The sequence below is a fragment of the Oratosquilla oratoria genome, chromosome 3 (genome assembly GCF_046742065.1).
Source record: "Oratosquilla oratoria isolate Oo_2021 chromosome 3, ASM4674206v1, whole genome shotgun sequence".
Classification (NCBI taxonomy): Eukaryota; Metazoa; Arthropoda; class Malacostraca; order Stomatopoda; family Squillidae; genus Oratosquilla; species Oratosquilla oratoria.
This window is the reverse complement of record NC_134779.1, coordinates 4038180-4051971: the sequence shown is the minus strand read 5'-3', so window position 1 is coordinate 4051971 and position 13792 is coordinate 4038180. Positions and strand designations below refer to the sequence as shown.

General features: G+C 40.2%; 1 protein-coding gene across 1 annotated transcript; it reads right to left on the bottom strand.

Moving 5' to 3' along the window:
- Positions 1–359: 359 nt before the first annotated feature.
- On the bottom strand, positions 360–11031 carry LOC143020093 (uncharacterized). Its single transcript, XM_076176254.1, has 5 exons — positions 10959–11031; positions 9989–10182; positions 3391–4474; positions 3196–3214; positions 360–399 (listed from the first exon to the last, which is right to left on the bottom strand). The coding sequence occupies exons 1-5, from the start codon at positions 11029–11031 to the stop codon at positions 360–362; spliced, it is 1410 nt and encodes a 469-aa protein (XP_076032369.1).
- Between the last annotated feature and the right edge of the window lie 2761 nt (positions 11032–13792).

Here is a 13792-nt window from a genome sequence, read left to right as displayed (position 1 = left end):
CGAAAACGACTCAGGAGTGGTGCAAAGCCTATTTTCCGGGTTTCATCACATCTGCGGAATGGCCGCCGTACTCTCCGGATCTAAACCCGATGGACTACAGCGTATGGTCGATTTTGGAGGCCAGGGCCTGTGCTAAGCCCCACAAAAGTTTGGAGTCGCTGAAGCAATCGTTGCGCCGTGAGTGGGACAGAATCACGCCGGAGGAGCTGCGGCCCATCGCCGAAAATTTCAAGAAGCGCTTGAGGCTTTGTATCGCCGCCAAAGGAGGCCACTTTGAAACCGCTTGAATATGATAGTGCCAAAGGTCCATATTAATGTTATTTGTTGTCGTTCTTTGAAATTTCTTTGTTTCAATAAGATTATATGCAAATGAATGAGTTGCCATAATTTTGCCACACCCTGTAAGAAATATAAGTGCTCGGGTGCATCTAATGACTATGAAAGTTATGTATCAATACAGAGAGATTTAAAAAAGACAATAATAAAAAGAAAACGACAATACGAAATGAACATCGCTGAGAAATCCAAAGAGAATCCCAAAGAATTCTATAGTTACATTAGAGATAAAAAGGTTGTTAGGAATCACATTGGTCCACTATTATCTGCTGACGGTCAACTTGAATATTCAAATGAAGGAATGTGTAATATCTTAAACAATTATTTTAGCTCGGTATTCGTAAACGAAACACCTCAAAGTGAATCCCAAACTGAAACCTGTGAAAAGTCTGGGGTAAACTTACTCACTACGGTAAATATAACAAAAGAAAATATTAAAAGGTGTATAGACAAACTCAAAGTTAATAAAACACCAGGGCCTGACGGTTGGCATCCAAGAATCTTAAAGGAAATGAAAAATGAGGTTGTTGTTCCATTAGAAATTATTTTCAAGAAATCCATCATATCCGGAGATGTCCCAAGAGAATGGAAGCTAGCTAACGTTACTCCCATATGAAATTTAACACAAGTAAATGCAAGGTAATACACATAGGTAAAAATAACAGTAAGTACAATTACAAGTTATTTGGTAATTCGTTAACAAAAGTGGATAGTGAAAAAGATCTCGGCGTAATTATCAGTAACGACCTCAAATCATCCAAGCAGTGTATTTCAGCCTCTGAGAAAGCAAATAAGATTCTGGGACTGATTGCGCGATCTTTTTATTTCAAAAGTCCATCACTCATTAACAAGCTATATAAATCGTTAGTTCGTCCACATTTGGAATATGCTGTTTCTGTATGGTCACCGAATCTCATTAAAGACATTGACAGACTGGAAAAAGTACAACGGCGAGCCACAAAACTGATTCCAAATATCAAAAATAAATCATACGAAAATCGACTAAAACACATGAATCTGTTTTCCCTAAAAAAGCGTAGACTCAGAGGTGACTTGATACAGGTCTTTAAGATTTTAAAGGGAATTGACAACATCAAAAGTGACCAAATTTTCACATTGAATGAGAATCAGACAAGAAACAATGGTCTCAAACTATCCGGAAATAGATTCAATTTAGAAGTAGGTAGAAACAACTTTGCCAACCGTGTAGTAAATGAATGGAATAAACTTCCTGCACAGGTAGTGCAATGTAGTTCAGTTCGAAGATTTAAGAATCAGTTAGATAAATACCTAAGTAAGATGCTGTAATGATTATAATTTATCTTATATTATTTGTTTTTGTTTTGTTATGTCTGTCTGATTTTCATTTATTATTAGTTATATGTCAATTTATTATTATTTACTATATACCTGTTTGTTTATTATTTAACTATACCTATGCATTTATTTATGTATTTTGTTTGTTATTTACATTATTATAGTTTTTATTTATTGTTTTATTATTAAAATGATTTTTTTTTCGCATCCGACCTAGATATGGATCAAAAGGTCTCCTGTCGGCATGCTCCGCCTTTGTAATCCTTTGTAATATGGGACAGGCTGTGGGAATTTGTCTAGTCGTCGGTGCGGGATTTTGTCTGGTCGTCGATGTGGGAATTTGTCTGGTTGGCGTCGCCGGAGCTCCGTGTCGTCCTGTAGGTTGGAGGGTAGCGTGTATCTGTGTTTTTTGTCTCGTTTTCATTGGGGAATGATCTTCTCACACTTGGTAGGATTTTAAGTCCTCTAGAAGGGAATGAGATGGATGGATGGGGTAAAAGCGGCATTACAAAAGAGAGGAATATCTGTAGAGGAAGGACGGGAGAAGATAGAAGATAGGGGTGAATGGAGAAGGGTTGTGTATGAATGATGGTGTGATAAATAAGGGGGAGTGGGTGGAGGATGGGGGGTGAGGAAGTATGTATGAGAAATAATTTGACGCAACCCGAGGGGATTTCTCCCCGTCTTTTCCTTTTCTGCATGAGGGGATGGAGAGGGGGTGTCGCCGAATTAATGAAGCAGCCTTGCTCTAGATGTGCTGTGTCTTGCGACACTACTTCTGACCCAGGGCAGTGGACAAGATGCAGGGATGACCCGTCATCCAGGAGGTGCCAAGATGAGAGGGAGGGAGAAGGGTGGAGGGGAGTGGAATATGTAGGGGATGGAATGGATGAGAGTGGTATCTGTGTTTTTTTCTGTTTAGCTACCCCCTGTTTATGTAGTGAAAAGAACCTTTGGTATATATATATATACATATATATATATATATATATATATATATCTCTATATATAGTGTGTGTCAAAATATTTTTATATATATATATATATATATAAATATATATATATATAATATATATATATATATATATGTGTGTGTGTGTGTGTGTGTGTGTGTGTGTGTGTGTGTGTATGTGTGTGTGTGTGTGTGTGTGTGTGTGTGTGTAATATATATATATATATATATATATACATATATATATAATATGTATATATATATATATATATATATATATATATATATATATATATATACAATATATGTATATATATATGTTCCAAAAGCATGCTTTAAGAGCATAGCAAAGAAGATGCCGAAGAGGGTTGGACCCAGTACACATCCTTGCACTCCACTCTTGATGTCAAAGGGGTTGGACATGTTGCCTTCATACTGGATCGTTGCATTCATGTCATCGTGAAAGGATCTAATGAGACTGTGGAGTTTTGGAGGGCAACCGATCTTTGGAAGGATGTCGAACAGCCCTTCCCTGCTGACCAGGTCAAAGGCCTTAGTCAGATCTATAAAGGCTATGTAGAGAGGCTTACGTTGTTCCCTGCATTTCTCCTGAAGTTGACGAAGGGAGAATATCATGTCCACTGTGGACCGTTCTGCTCGGAAGCCACACTGAGACTCAGGGTAGACGCGCCCAGCGAGTTTCTGGAGACGCACAAGCACGACGCGGGCGTAGAGTTTCCCAACAATACTCAACAGCGAGATGCCTCTGTAGTTGTTACAATCACTCCTTTCACCCTTATTCTTGTAGAGGGTGACAATTTTGGCATCTCTCATGTCTTGCGGCACGACTCCCTCTTTCCAACACTGGCATAGGACGTCATGGAGGGGCTGCAGTAGAGTGTTTTTACAGCACTTGATGAGATCAGGGGGAATACCATCATTGCCAGGTGCTTTGCCGCTTGCTAGGCTGTCGATTGCTTTGCAGAGTTCCGCAATGGTTGGTTCAGCATCTAGTTCTTCCATGATAGCCAGGGGCTCAATGGCATCCAGGGCTGAGGGGGCAACGGTGTTCTCTCTGGAGTAGAGCTCAGAGTAGTGCTCCACCCATCTGTCCATCTGCTTGCCCTTGTCGGTGATCACTTCCCCACTGGTAGTCTTGAGGGGGGCTGTTTTGCTCTGTGGTGGGCCTAGAGCTGTCTTGATGCCTTCATACATTCCTCTGATGTTACCCGAAACAGCTGCAAACTGGATGGAATCGCTGAGGTGTTGCCAGTATTCATTTGCACAACGTCTTGCAGTTTGTTGCACTTTGCTTCTTACTGCTCTGAGTGCTTGCAAGGTTTTCTCGCTGGGAGAGCGCTTGTATTCAGCAAGGGCAGCACGCTTTGAATCAATAACAGGGGACATCTCACTGAACTTAGCGTCAAACCAGTCGTTGTTCTTGGAGGTTTTCTTCCCAAAGGTTGCAAGGGCTGTTTTCTGAATGGTATCGCGGAGGTGGTTCCACTTCTCAGCTGCAGAGCAGTGCTGGTGTTCGACGGACAGAGCTTTTTGAAGGGACTTGGCAAACTCTTCGACTTTCTCAGGGAGATGCATACCCATGGTGTTCATGCGAGGTTTGCCTTTCTGCTTGGACTTGTGAAGCTTCTTAGGTTGTAACCTGATCTTGCAGCAGACGAGAGAGTGGTCGGTGTCGCAGTCTGCGCTGTGGTAAGTGCGGGTAATCTGCACGAGCTTGATATTGCTACGACGGATCAGGATCAAGTCCAGCTGATGCCAGTGCTTTGAGCGAGGGTGACACCATGACACCCTGTGTTGAGGCTTGGTCTTGCTCTTGAAGCATGCTTTTGGTCTTGCTCTTAAAGCATGCTTTTGGAACATCAACAGAAGGAGTGTACCTTCGCACAAGATCTGACGGTCGACTTTTCAACCTGGCTTGACTGAAAGCAAAAACCAAAGTGACTGAGATAACCATCAGAGACATGCTTTTTGCTGATGATGCCGCTGTCACCTCCCACAATGAGCAAGAACTCCAGCGCCTCATGGACAGGTTTTCCCAGGCCAGCAAAGACTTCGGACTGACCATCAGCCTAAAAAAGACCAATGTGCTGAGTCAGGATGTGGACACTCCGCCTGCTATCTATATCGACGACTACCAACTCGAAGTCGTACACCAGTTCACATACCTGGGATCCACCATCAGCGACAACCTGTCCCTTGACGCCGAGATCAACAAGCGCATCGGCAAGGCTGCTACGACCCTAGGACGCCTCACCACCCGCGTCTGGGAGAACCAGAAGCTGACAACGTCAACTAAGATGGCAGTGTACAACGCGTGCATTGTCAGCACTCTCCTCTACGGCAGCGAAACATGGACGACCTACTCGAAGCAGGAGCGCAAACTGAGTAACTTCCATCTGCGCTGCCTTCGCCGCATCCTTGGCATCCGCTGGAGTGACAAGATTACCAATGCCCAGGTACTCGAGCGAGCAGGTCTTCCCACCTTATTCACATTGCTAAGGCAGCGCAGACTTCGATAGCTCGGCCATGTGCGAAGGATGGAAGATGGACGCATCCCCAAAGACATCCTTTACGGTGAACTTGTCTCCGGCAAGAGAAACGTTGGTCGACCCCAACTGCGCTACAAAGATGTCTGCAAGCGTCACATGAAAGCCCTGGACATCAACACTGAGAACTGGGAAGAGGTAGCAGCCGACCGCAGCAAATGGCGCAGTGTTTTTCACAAGCAGCTGAAGTCTGGAGAGGAAAAAATTCTGACCACAGCCAGTGAAAAGAGAGCCAAGCGGAAGGCACACACCCCAGCAGCCACTCCAAGCCACACATGCAGCAAATGCGGCCGAGACTGCCACTCCCGCATCGGGCTCACCAGCCACAGTCGTCGCTGTCGATAGCAAAATCATGCTTTCTCCGGCGCAATATCCATAGTCGATATCGACTGACGGAGGCCTTATATATATATATATATATATATATATATATATATATATATATATATATATATATATATATATATGAGAATATTATATATGTTTAGGTGAAATGCATGGGAGTTTGTGGAATCTAACTTTGAGTTTACACTAATGTATATTGGAAACGGTAATATTATGTTTGCTATCAATGGAGTTAGTATAGCTTTGAGTTTGATATTTTTAATATGTGAATGTAAGTATTGTTCAAGGGTTATCATGATCTGTAGGTAGGCAGAGGTTGATTGGAAGGGGTAGAGTGGGTAGCAGCGGAATAGTTGTTTGGAGAGAAATTGTGTGGAGGGGCGGTGTGTGTAGGTACTTGTCGCTGCCTCGGGCGAAGTGAGATGATCGAGTGGGTTGAAGTGGTTGGTTGGCCCGAAATAGGTGTGTGTGGGTTTACTGAAACCCTGTGGGTAGTCGCCTCGATTTCGGGTGCTTGATTGAAGCCTTAAAATCGATGTGTTGGGCTTGATTGATACTTGGGTTTGATGCGTTCTTCTGGGAGTTCTTGTGACTTGATTTGGAGTTTAATGTGGTGATGCGTTGATTTGATTGAACTCTTAAATGTTGCGTTGCTGGGAATCACTGCTCTGATGACGATTCTAGTCGTGTAACTGGTGGATGGTTACTCAGACACGCAATGGATGGGTAGTGTGCTCAGACCTCGTGAGAAGACGTGCTTGGATGGCGCTCCTACATTACCAGTGATTTGAGGTGGCGAGAGTGCCATGAGTTGATGGAAAATATACAAAAAGAGCGGTGACCGCACCACCAACGCTACATAAAGAATTTACAGTGATCAAACGCTCCAAAAGTCTCTAGAAAAGCAAAACCGTGATGAAGTATTGCGACGGTGTCCGAGAGTTCCAAAATAGTATTGAGAAAAGGATCCTAGTGTTGGGTGGAAGGTTGTAAAATTAGGTCAGTCTACCAGCCTCCACCCCGGGTCACGGAGGCTCACCGCGTGGTTCAGAGGGCCAGTATTTGTAAAAGTAGGTATCACTCCCTCTATGAGTGGACGGAGGCCTTATCTAGGCCTCACTTGGTGGCTTATTATACAGTGTTCCGATGAATCAGTGAAAATTGAAAATGTCAAAGTGATATAATGGTGAAAAATGACAGAGTGCAAGAATTGCCAAGCACAAAATTGCAAATTCGAAGATGTGACAAAGCAAAGGCCCAAACAGGACGCAGTCAAGAAGAGTGACCGAGTCCTCTCCCCCCCCTTAACCATAAACCTTCCTCTCTTCCTCTTTTAACCACAAGCCTCCTTCTCCTTTTCCCCTCTCTCTGGCCGCCGACATACAACACCCTCCCTTCAATAAGCCCTCCCTTCAAACTTGTACTGAGCTCTCAGTATTTCTATATATCTAACCATAGTTTCTGGTCGCTGAATGGTATTAGTTCCTAGTAGGACTAAAAGGTGGAAAGTGTCAAGGGTGGGAGTTGACAGCGTGTACCTAAGAGTTGAAACACCCATCGGCCCCCTCCCCCTCCATCCCCATCGTTTGGACAGGTATAAACTTACCCACCCGTGTACCCCTCTACTCCCTCCAGCATTAACCCCCACACGGCCCTTCCCCATTTCCTCCTCACCTTGGTCAGTCGCCGTCCTCCCTCCTCCCCTCTTTCCTCTGAAACGTGCCAGAACAGCCTTGTAAGGACCAATTGGTCTGTTGCTGTTCGTTTGGCCATGTAACTCTCCTCTCCTTTCTCTCCTTCTCTCCCCCCTCTCTCTCTCTCCTCTTCTTTCTCTCCATCTCTCCCCCATTCTCTCCTTCTCTCTCTCCCTCTTCCCCCTTCACGGCTGCTTGAAACAGTGATATGGCGAGTGGTTGTCTTTCAGCTATTAGTGCCGAATAGATACAATCTCTACGTAGTAGAATTGTAACCTTAGAGAGAACTGTAGAGAGCCTTAAAGAGGAGAATCTAGTTTTTTTCTCGAAGGCCCAAAACAAGGACAACAAACCATGTTTGGAACCTGGGTGGTAAAAAGCCCTCACCAGGCTCGCTTGAATTCAAGCTCTTGCGGGTCTACAAGAAGAAGAAAAAAAAAAAAAAATTGCAAGAGAAGAAGGGTAGGACAGTCGCGAGACTCCTTCCCACAGCTAAGATTTTGGTTGCAGGGGATAGCTAGGTGACGTATTTTGATAGTGCCTTCGGTGACAGAGATATAAGAAGCATAGGACCCATATGCGTTTCTTTGGGGCGGGAATAGGTGATGTTAGAGACAGGATAGAAGAGTGTATAGTCGGGAAAGGTGTGAAACCCATAGTTTGCTTAAGTGCTGGAAGGATGACTTAGGTAGGTTAGGAAGTGAGGAATTGTTTCCGCGGTTCCAGGATGCGCTAGGTAAAATTAGGGATAAGGGAGGGGTTTCTATTATATGTGGAATCCTTCTGAGGCGTAGAGTTAGAGGCATATAGCATTCCAGGACTATTGTAATGAATTGCAGACAGGCAAAACATTGTAAGGCTAATGGATGGGCATTTGTCGACAACTGGAATCACTTTTACGTAAGAATCATATATGTATAAGGGACGGGGTACACTTGTTACCCAAAGGATTTCGGCTCCTTGCTGAATCCCTTGAGTGAGAAGTAGACATCCTGTATTTTTTTTTTTTTTTTTTTTTTGTAGATTACGTGGGAGTCGGGTGGAGGGTGAATAATTTGATACTTGTCTGCTTCATCTACCAATAGAATTAGCAAAAGAGCAGACAGATTTGACTGCAGTTAACACTTTGAACGCGTTGACGTACTTTATAGCTTTTGCATTTAAAAGACGGTGTCTCCAACCAGAAGAAGACTCTTGATCCACGAAGTCCCTTTTTCAGTCTACATCAAGACGCCTGCCCGTAGCCCGAGCAAAATCCACAAAGTACGTCATCATGTCGACGAGGACTTTTATCTGTTGGATGGATTCCTTATATATATATATATATATATATATATATATATATATATATATGTGTGTGTGTGTGTGTGTGTGTGTGTGTGTGTGTGTGTGTGTGTGTGTGTGTGTGTGTGTGTGTGTGTGTGTGTGTGTGTGTGTGTGTGTGTGTGTGTGTGTGTGTGTGTGTGTGTGTGTGTGTGTGTGTATGTGTATGTATATGTATATATTTCCATACGATAAAATTATATTTTCCTCACTTTAACTTGATATATTTCTAATAATAAAGGAAAATAGGAATTTGAATGAAATAGGATGAAATTTGTGCGTGGTGAAACACATAGGATGGCTCAATAACCCAATTGTACATTGTTCTAAGTATTAACTCATTCGCTCCTGAAGGAATGACACATAGTAGAAAAAATTACATGAAAGGAGCAAGAATAAAACGAAAACCTGTGTCAATTAAATCCCTCCTTAGCGGATTACTCTTTCCCAACACAGTACATCATGTTAACTGTTTATTAATCTTTACCTACGAGTTTATCTGTCTTCCAAGTGTTTTTCTTTTACATCTGCATTTTTCCTACATCTAAATTCTACATCCTCTACATATTTTACCATTATAACACGTAGTAAATCACTTTAACTCTAACCAGATTACTTCCTTAATATTTGTGATATACGCTCGTTGATGAATAGCAGTGTTAAGCAGTGCATGGCGCTTCCATATCAAAACAAGGATGTAAACCAGATACCATTCGTCAGCTTCGTTTCCTCAGGCTATTTTCAACAACTCGAAGACAGACTCGGGAAAGCAACGCATTGCAAGAGCTGTACAGAGGAAGAATGACCAGTCCTCCATGGGTTACGATGTCTGTTTTTCTTTCCTGAGGCCATGGAATTGTAAATATTTTGTATTCGTTTGCTTTACAATTCAGATATTCAAATTTGCATTGAAAAAGGTTATAATACACCCTAATATGCTAATAATATAATTTACTATCATCATCATCATCATCATCATCATCATCATCATCATCATCATCATCATCATCATCATCATCATCATCATCATCATCATCATCATCATCATCATCATCATCATCATCATCATCATCATCATCATCATCATCATCATCATCATCATCATCATCATCATCATCATCATCATCATTATTATTGTCGTCGTCGTCGTCGTTGTCGTCGTTATCGTCGTCATCGTCATCGTCATCGTCATAATCATCGTCATCGTCATCGTCATTGTCATCATCGTCATTATCATCAGCAGCAGCATTGGAAGCAGCAGCAGCAGCATTGTTGGTAGTCCTCCTTTATTTTTAGATTTCCCATGCTCGCATTATCAATGTTACTAATGACAGACCCTGTCACACCATCCCTTATTGCTTTTAGACTACATTCTACCAGGTGTCGTAAAGAGCAAGGCTTTCATACATGCATCAGGGAACATACAATCCTATTCCACACCACAGGAAACTTACAGCTCTGTCGGTAAACGACATAGAACATGTTTCCTGGTCGCTAGTCTCCATAAAACATGCAAGGCTTGAAACTGCCATGATATCGGATGGCACCTGCCCCCGCATCTCTCTCTTTCCCACCTTGTGGCTTCTGACACGTTCGTCAGTTTTCATCAACGTTAAAGTAGTTAAAGTTTTGCAAAGCGAGCATCGCACTTTAAAAGGATTGATGCGTCAACATTTAACACAGAGTAAAAAGTATATATATTTTTTCTATTTTAGTTACTGTTTTCTTTTTCTGTATACCTAAGCGTTTTTATGGCAAACTGTTTTGTCACAAATTATCCAAGTTAACTACGTTTGATGTATAAAAAGTAATGTAAAATGAGAAATAAAGCCATAGCTCGTGTCATTTCTTTATTATAAAAGATACGCATGTGGTCGCCTTTCACCACTCTGTTGTAGTCTTTCTTTCGTTCATTTACTTCCTCACTTTCTCTCACTTTCTACTTTCCTTTCACCACTATTTGTGTTACATATGATTAGTCACTCACTATTTTCGTTTGTATGCCCCATGCCTTAGATCATTCAACTTAGTCAAGTTACACTTAGTATATGTATATATATATATATATATATATATATATATATATATATATATATATATATAGAAGAGGGGTATATAAACGGTTGATGTTTTCCTTGATTTTCTTCACGAATAAAAAAAAAAAAAATTCTCTTTGGTACACCAGAGGACTCCCTTCGGGAATACTTAATTTGGGTACTAGGTCAGTTCTGCAATGACGTCATAATATATTTAGTCCAATGATCTTTAATTTTGAATTCAAGAACCTCTCCTATGGGGGTGATATTACAATTGTGAAGCAATTGAATTTTCTCCTTCTTCACCCTTTCTCCAATGAGAACTGCCATTACAATCCTGCAAGCAATATTGCTTATTCAAGCAATCTCGAATTCATTGCACACTGACATAATTTACATATTGTTACATCAGCAAGTAATAGAATCGGGTCCCCAAGCCCCTGTTTGTAAACATTAGGCATAGTGCAAGCTTGTGCAACTCCTTCGCCTGCAAACTATCATTTACCAAATACCCAAATCATAAAGATAAAATTCTCGCCACCTACCATTTATCTACTTTATTTGTCTACCTATATCTACGAATCTCATCTACTAGCCCCTTACAGGGTTCGACAGGTACCACTTGGTCGTCTCGGCCTACCATTTTTCTACTATCCTCTTACAGGGCTCGGCATATACAACAATATTCTGGAAATACACACTTAAAAAATGTCTTATACAAGGAGCTAACTATTAAAACTCTTTCTGCATGAAATGGCTTAACAAGGTTAAAAGCATTATCTTTCAATGGATGCTGTCATAAACTTATTCCAAAGCATATGGCACACATAACAAAGAAATAAGGAACTCCTCTAAAATGTCTGTAATACCAAATATATACTGACCCTTAAAATATCCAAAATAAAACAATTATATTACAGATGTCATGCTTTACCAATAACAAAATCAGAAAAAGTGTCATAAAGTATTTAGTGTCTTCCTCCTTCTGATTGTAAAATCTGATTAAAAGCAGTAACAATTAAAATAAGACATTATTAGAATAACTGGTTATATTAGATCTCAACGGAGAATTTTTCACATTTTCAAAGATGGTGAGTTGTGTATCGGTATTAAAGATGTTAGTATAGTAGATTGTCTCTCCATAATTTCACATTTGTTTCACACTTATTTGTCTAGAACACATGCTTGTGAAGCTACATAAGAACCTCCAATGCTTCACAAAAGAAAATATCGTTCATTGTTCTTATATATTGGCAAAGTTCCAAGTCTTCATGATTGACCAAGGCTCCAGGTGGCACATCTGTCTGACACACCGAAGGTCCCAGTAGTTCAGGTCTTCCATCTCAAGCTGGCACTATACATACCAACAATAATCTTATCTGTAAAAATTGTTTGGATTAATATGTAATTCAGTCATAAAACTATATACATATTCCTGATATCCAAAATAATGCATTCCATAATAACTTTTATATCCTGTGTTTCTTCCCCCTCATCATTATCAAGTTCTATCTTAGTTCTTTTTAAATCATCCATATGTCTAATTGACACTTCCACCTGGAAAATCAATTATCCTATATGGACCTGAGTACCTTGGTGAAAGTTTATTATTGGTGGTATGTAAATTATAATTTCTGTGCTATTTTATGTTGTTGTTTTTCCATTTCTTGTGTATATTCTTTCATGTGTTCCCTAACTCTCTGTTGTATAGCTTGTAATGCGTGCATCCTATTTGAGGTATAATCACCTGTATTATACACAAGTTTTTGTTCTGCAACCAAGATTTCACATGGGAGAATTTTGTCTTTCCCCGAAATAATAAAAAAGATGTGTTTCTCCTGTAGCTGTATTAGTTTGGTTGCTTAGGTTACATTTAACTCATGGAATCCAACAATCCCTAGTTATGCTAAGTGGGCTTATCAAACCTCTAAGACATGTAATAATTTTCTTATTTAACCTCTCTACAACTCCATTGCTCTGAGGATGATTCACAAGTATGTTTACTTTATGAATCCTAAAGAACCTATATCATTTTCCAAGATTTTGTTATTAAATTCAGCACCATTGTCTGAAACTAAGATCTTAGGAGCAGTGAAATTACAGATTATCTAATCATAGATTACTGAAGCAATTGATTCAGCTTTCTTTTTTTAAATGAGTTGTAAGATACAAAATCTTGAACGATGATTAATACGAACAAATACATATTTATATCCATTTTCAGACATAGTAACTCCATTGTATCTACGTGAACCCTTTTCCATGGTTTCTGCGGGATAGAATACGGTAGTATAGGAGCAGGGTTAGGTCTATTTCCTTTCATCTTAGCATATTTCAAAATATTTTCTATATAATCATATATATATTTATTCGTAGCTGGCCAAAAGTATTTAAGCTGTGCTTGTCTATATGTTTTATCCTTTCCTGGATGTGAACTACAATCACTATCATGAAGTAACTTTAATACTTCTTGTACAAAAGTTTGTGGAATAACCAACTGATTCACAGGTCCCCTTGAAATATCTTTCCAACTTACAACTGTTTTTCTTTACAAAATTCCATTAGTCAAATGAGATTCCTCTTTCTTATACCGTTTTGATAGTTTTGGAGGATTACCTCTTGTGTTCATCAAATATTTTACTACTTTTTCCCAAGTCTTATCTTTCCTTTGTTCCCTTATTATCATTTCCTCATCTAAGGTTACTATTTCATCTATACTACAGGCGTAATTGATCAACCCTGTCGCTAATATGTCTAGATAGTGTATCTGCTGCAACATTCTTTCTACCCGGAATATATTCAAACTTAGCCTCATAACTCTGTAGTGTAGTAAACCACCTGGCTAATCTGCCCCTAAGATTCTTATATTTAAACAAGTTTTGAATAGCTGTATGATCAGTCCATACTCTGATCGGGTATCCCAATATCATATCTCTAAAAAAAATTCTAATGCATATATCAATGCTAAGGTTTATCTTTCTGCTATGAAGAAACTTTTCTCTGCACTATTACAAAGTCCAGATGTGTAAGCTATCGGTTTCAACGTTCCATTTCTCTCGTGCATCAGTATGCCTCCTAACCCTATTTCAGACGCATCAGTACAAAGAATAATCTCTTTATCATAACCAGGAAATATGAGAACTAGAGAACTAGTAAATTTATCTTTCAACTTGTCAAAAGCTTACTGTTGTACAGGTCCCCAAATCAAATTTGAATCTTTCT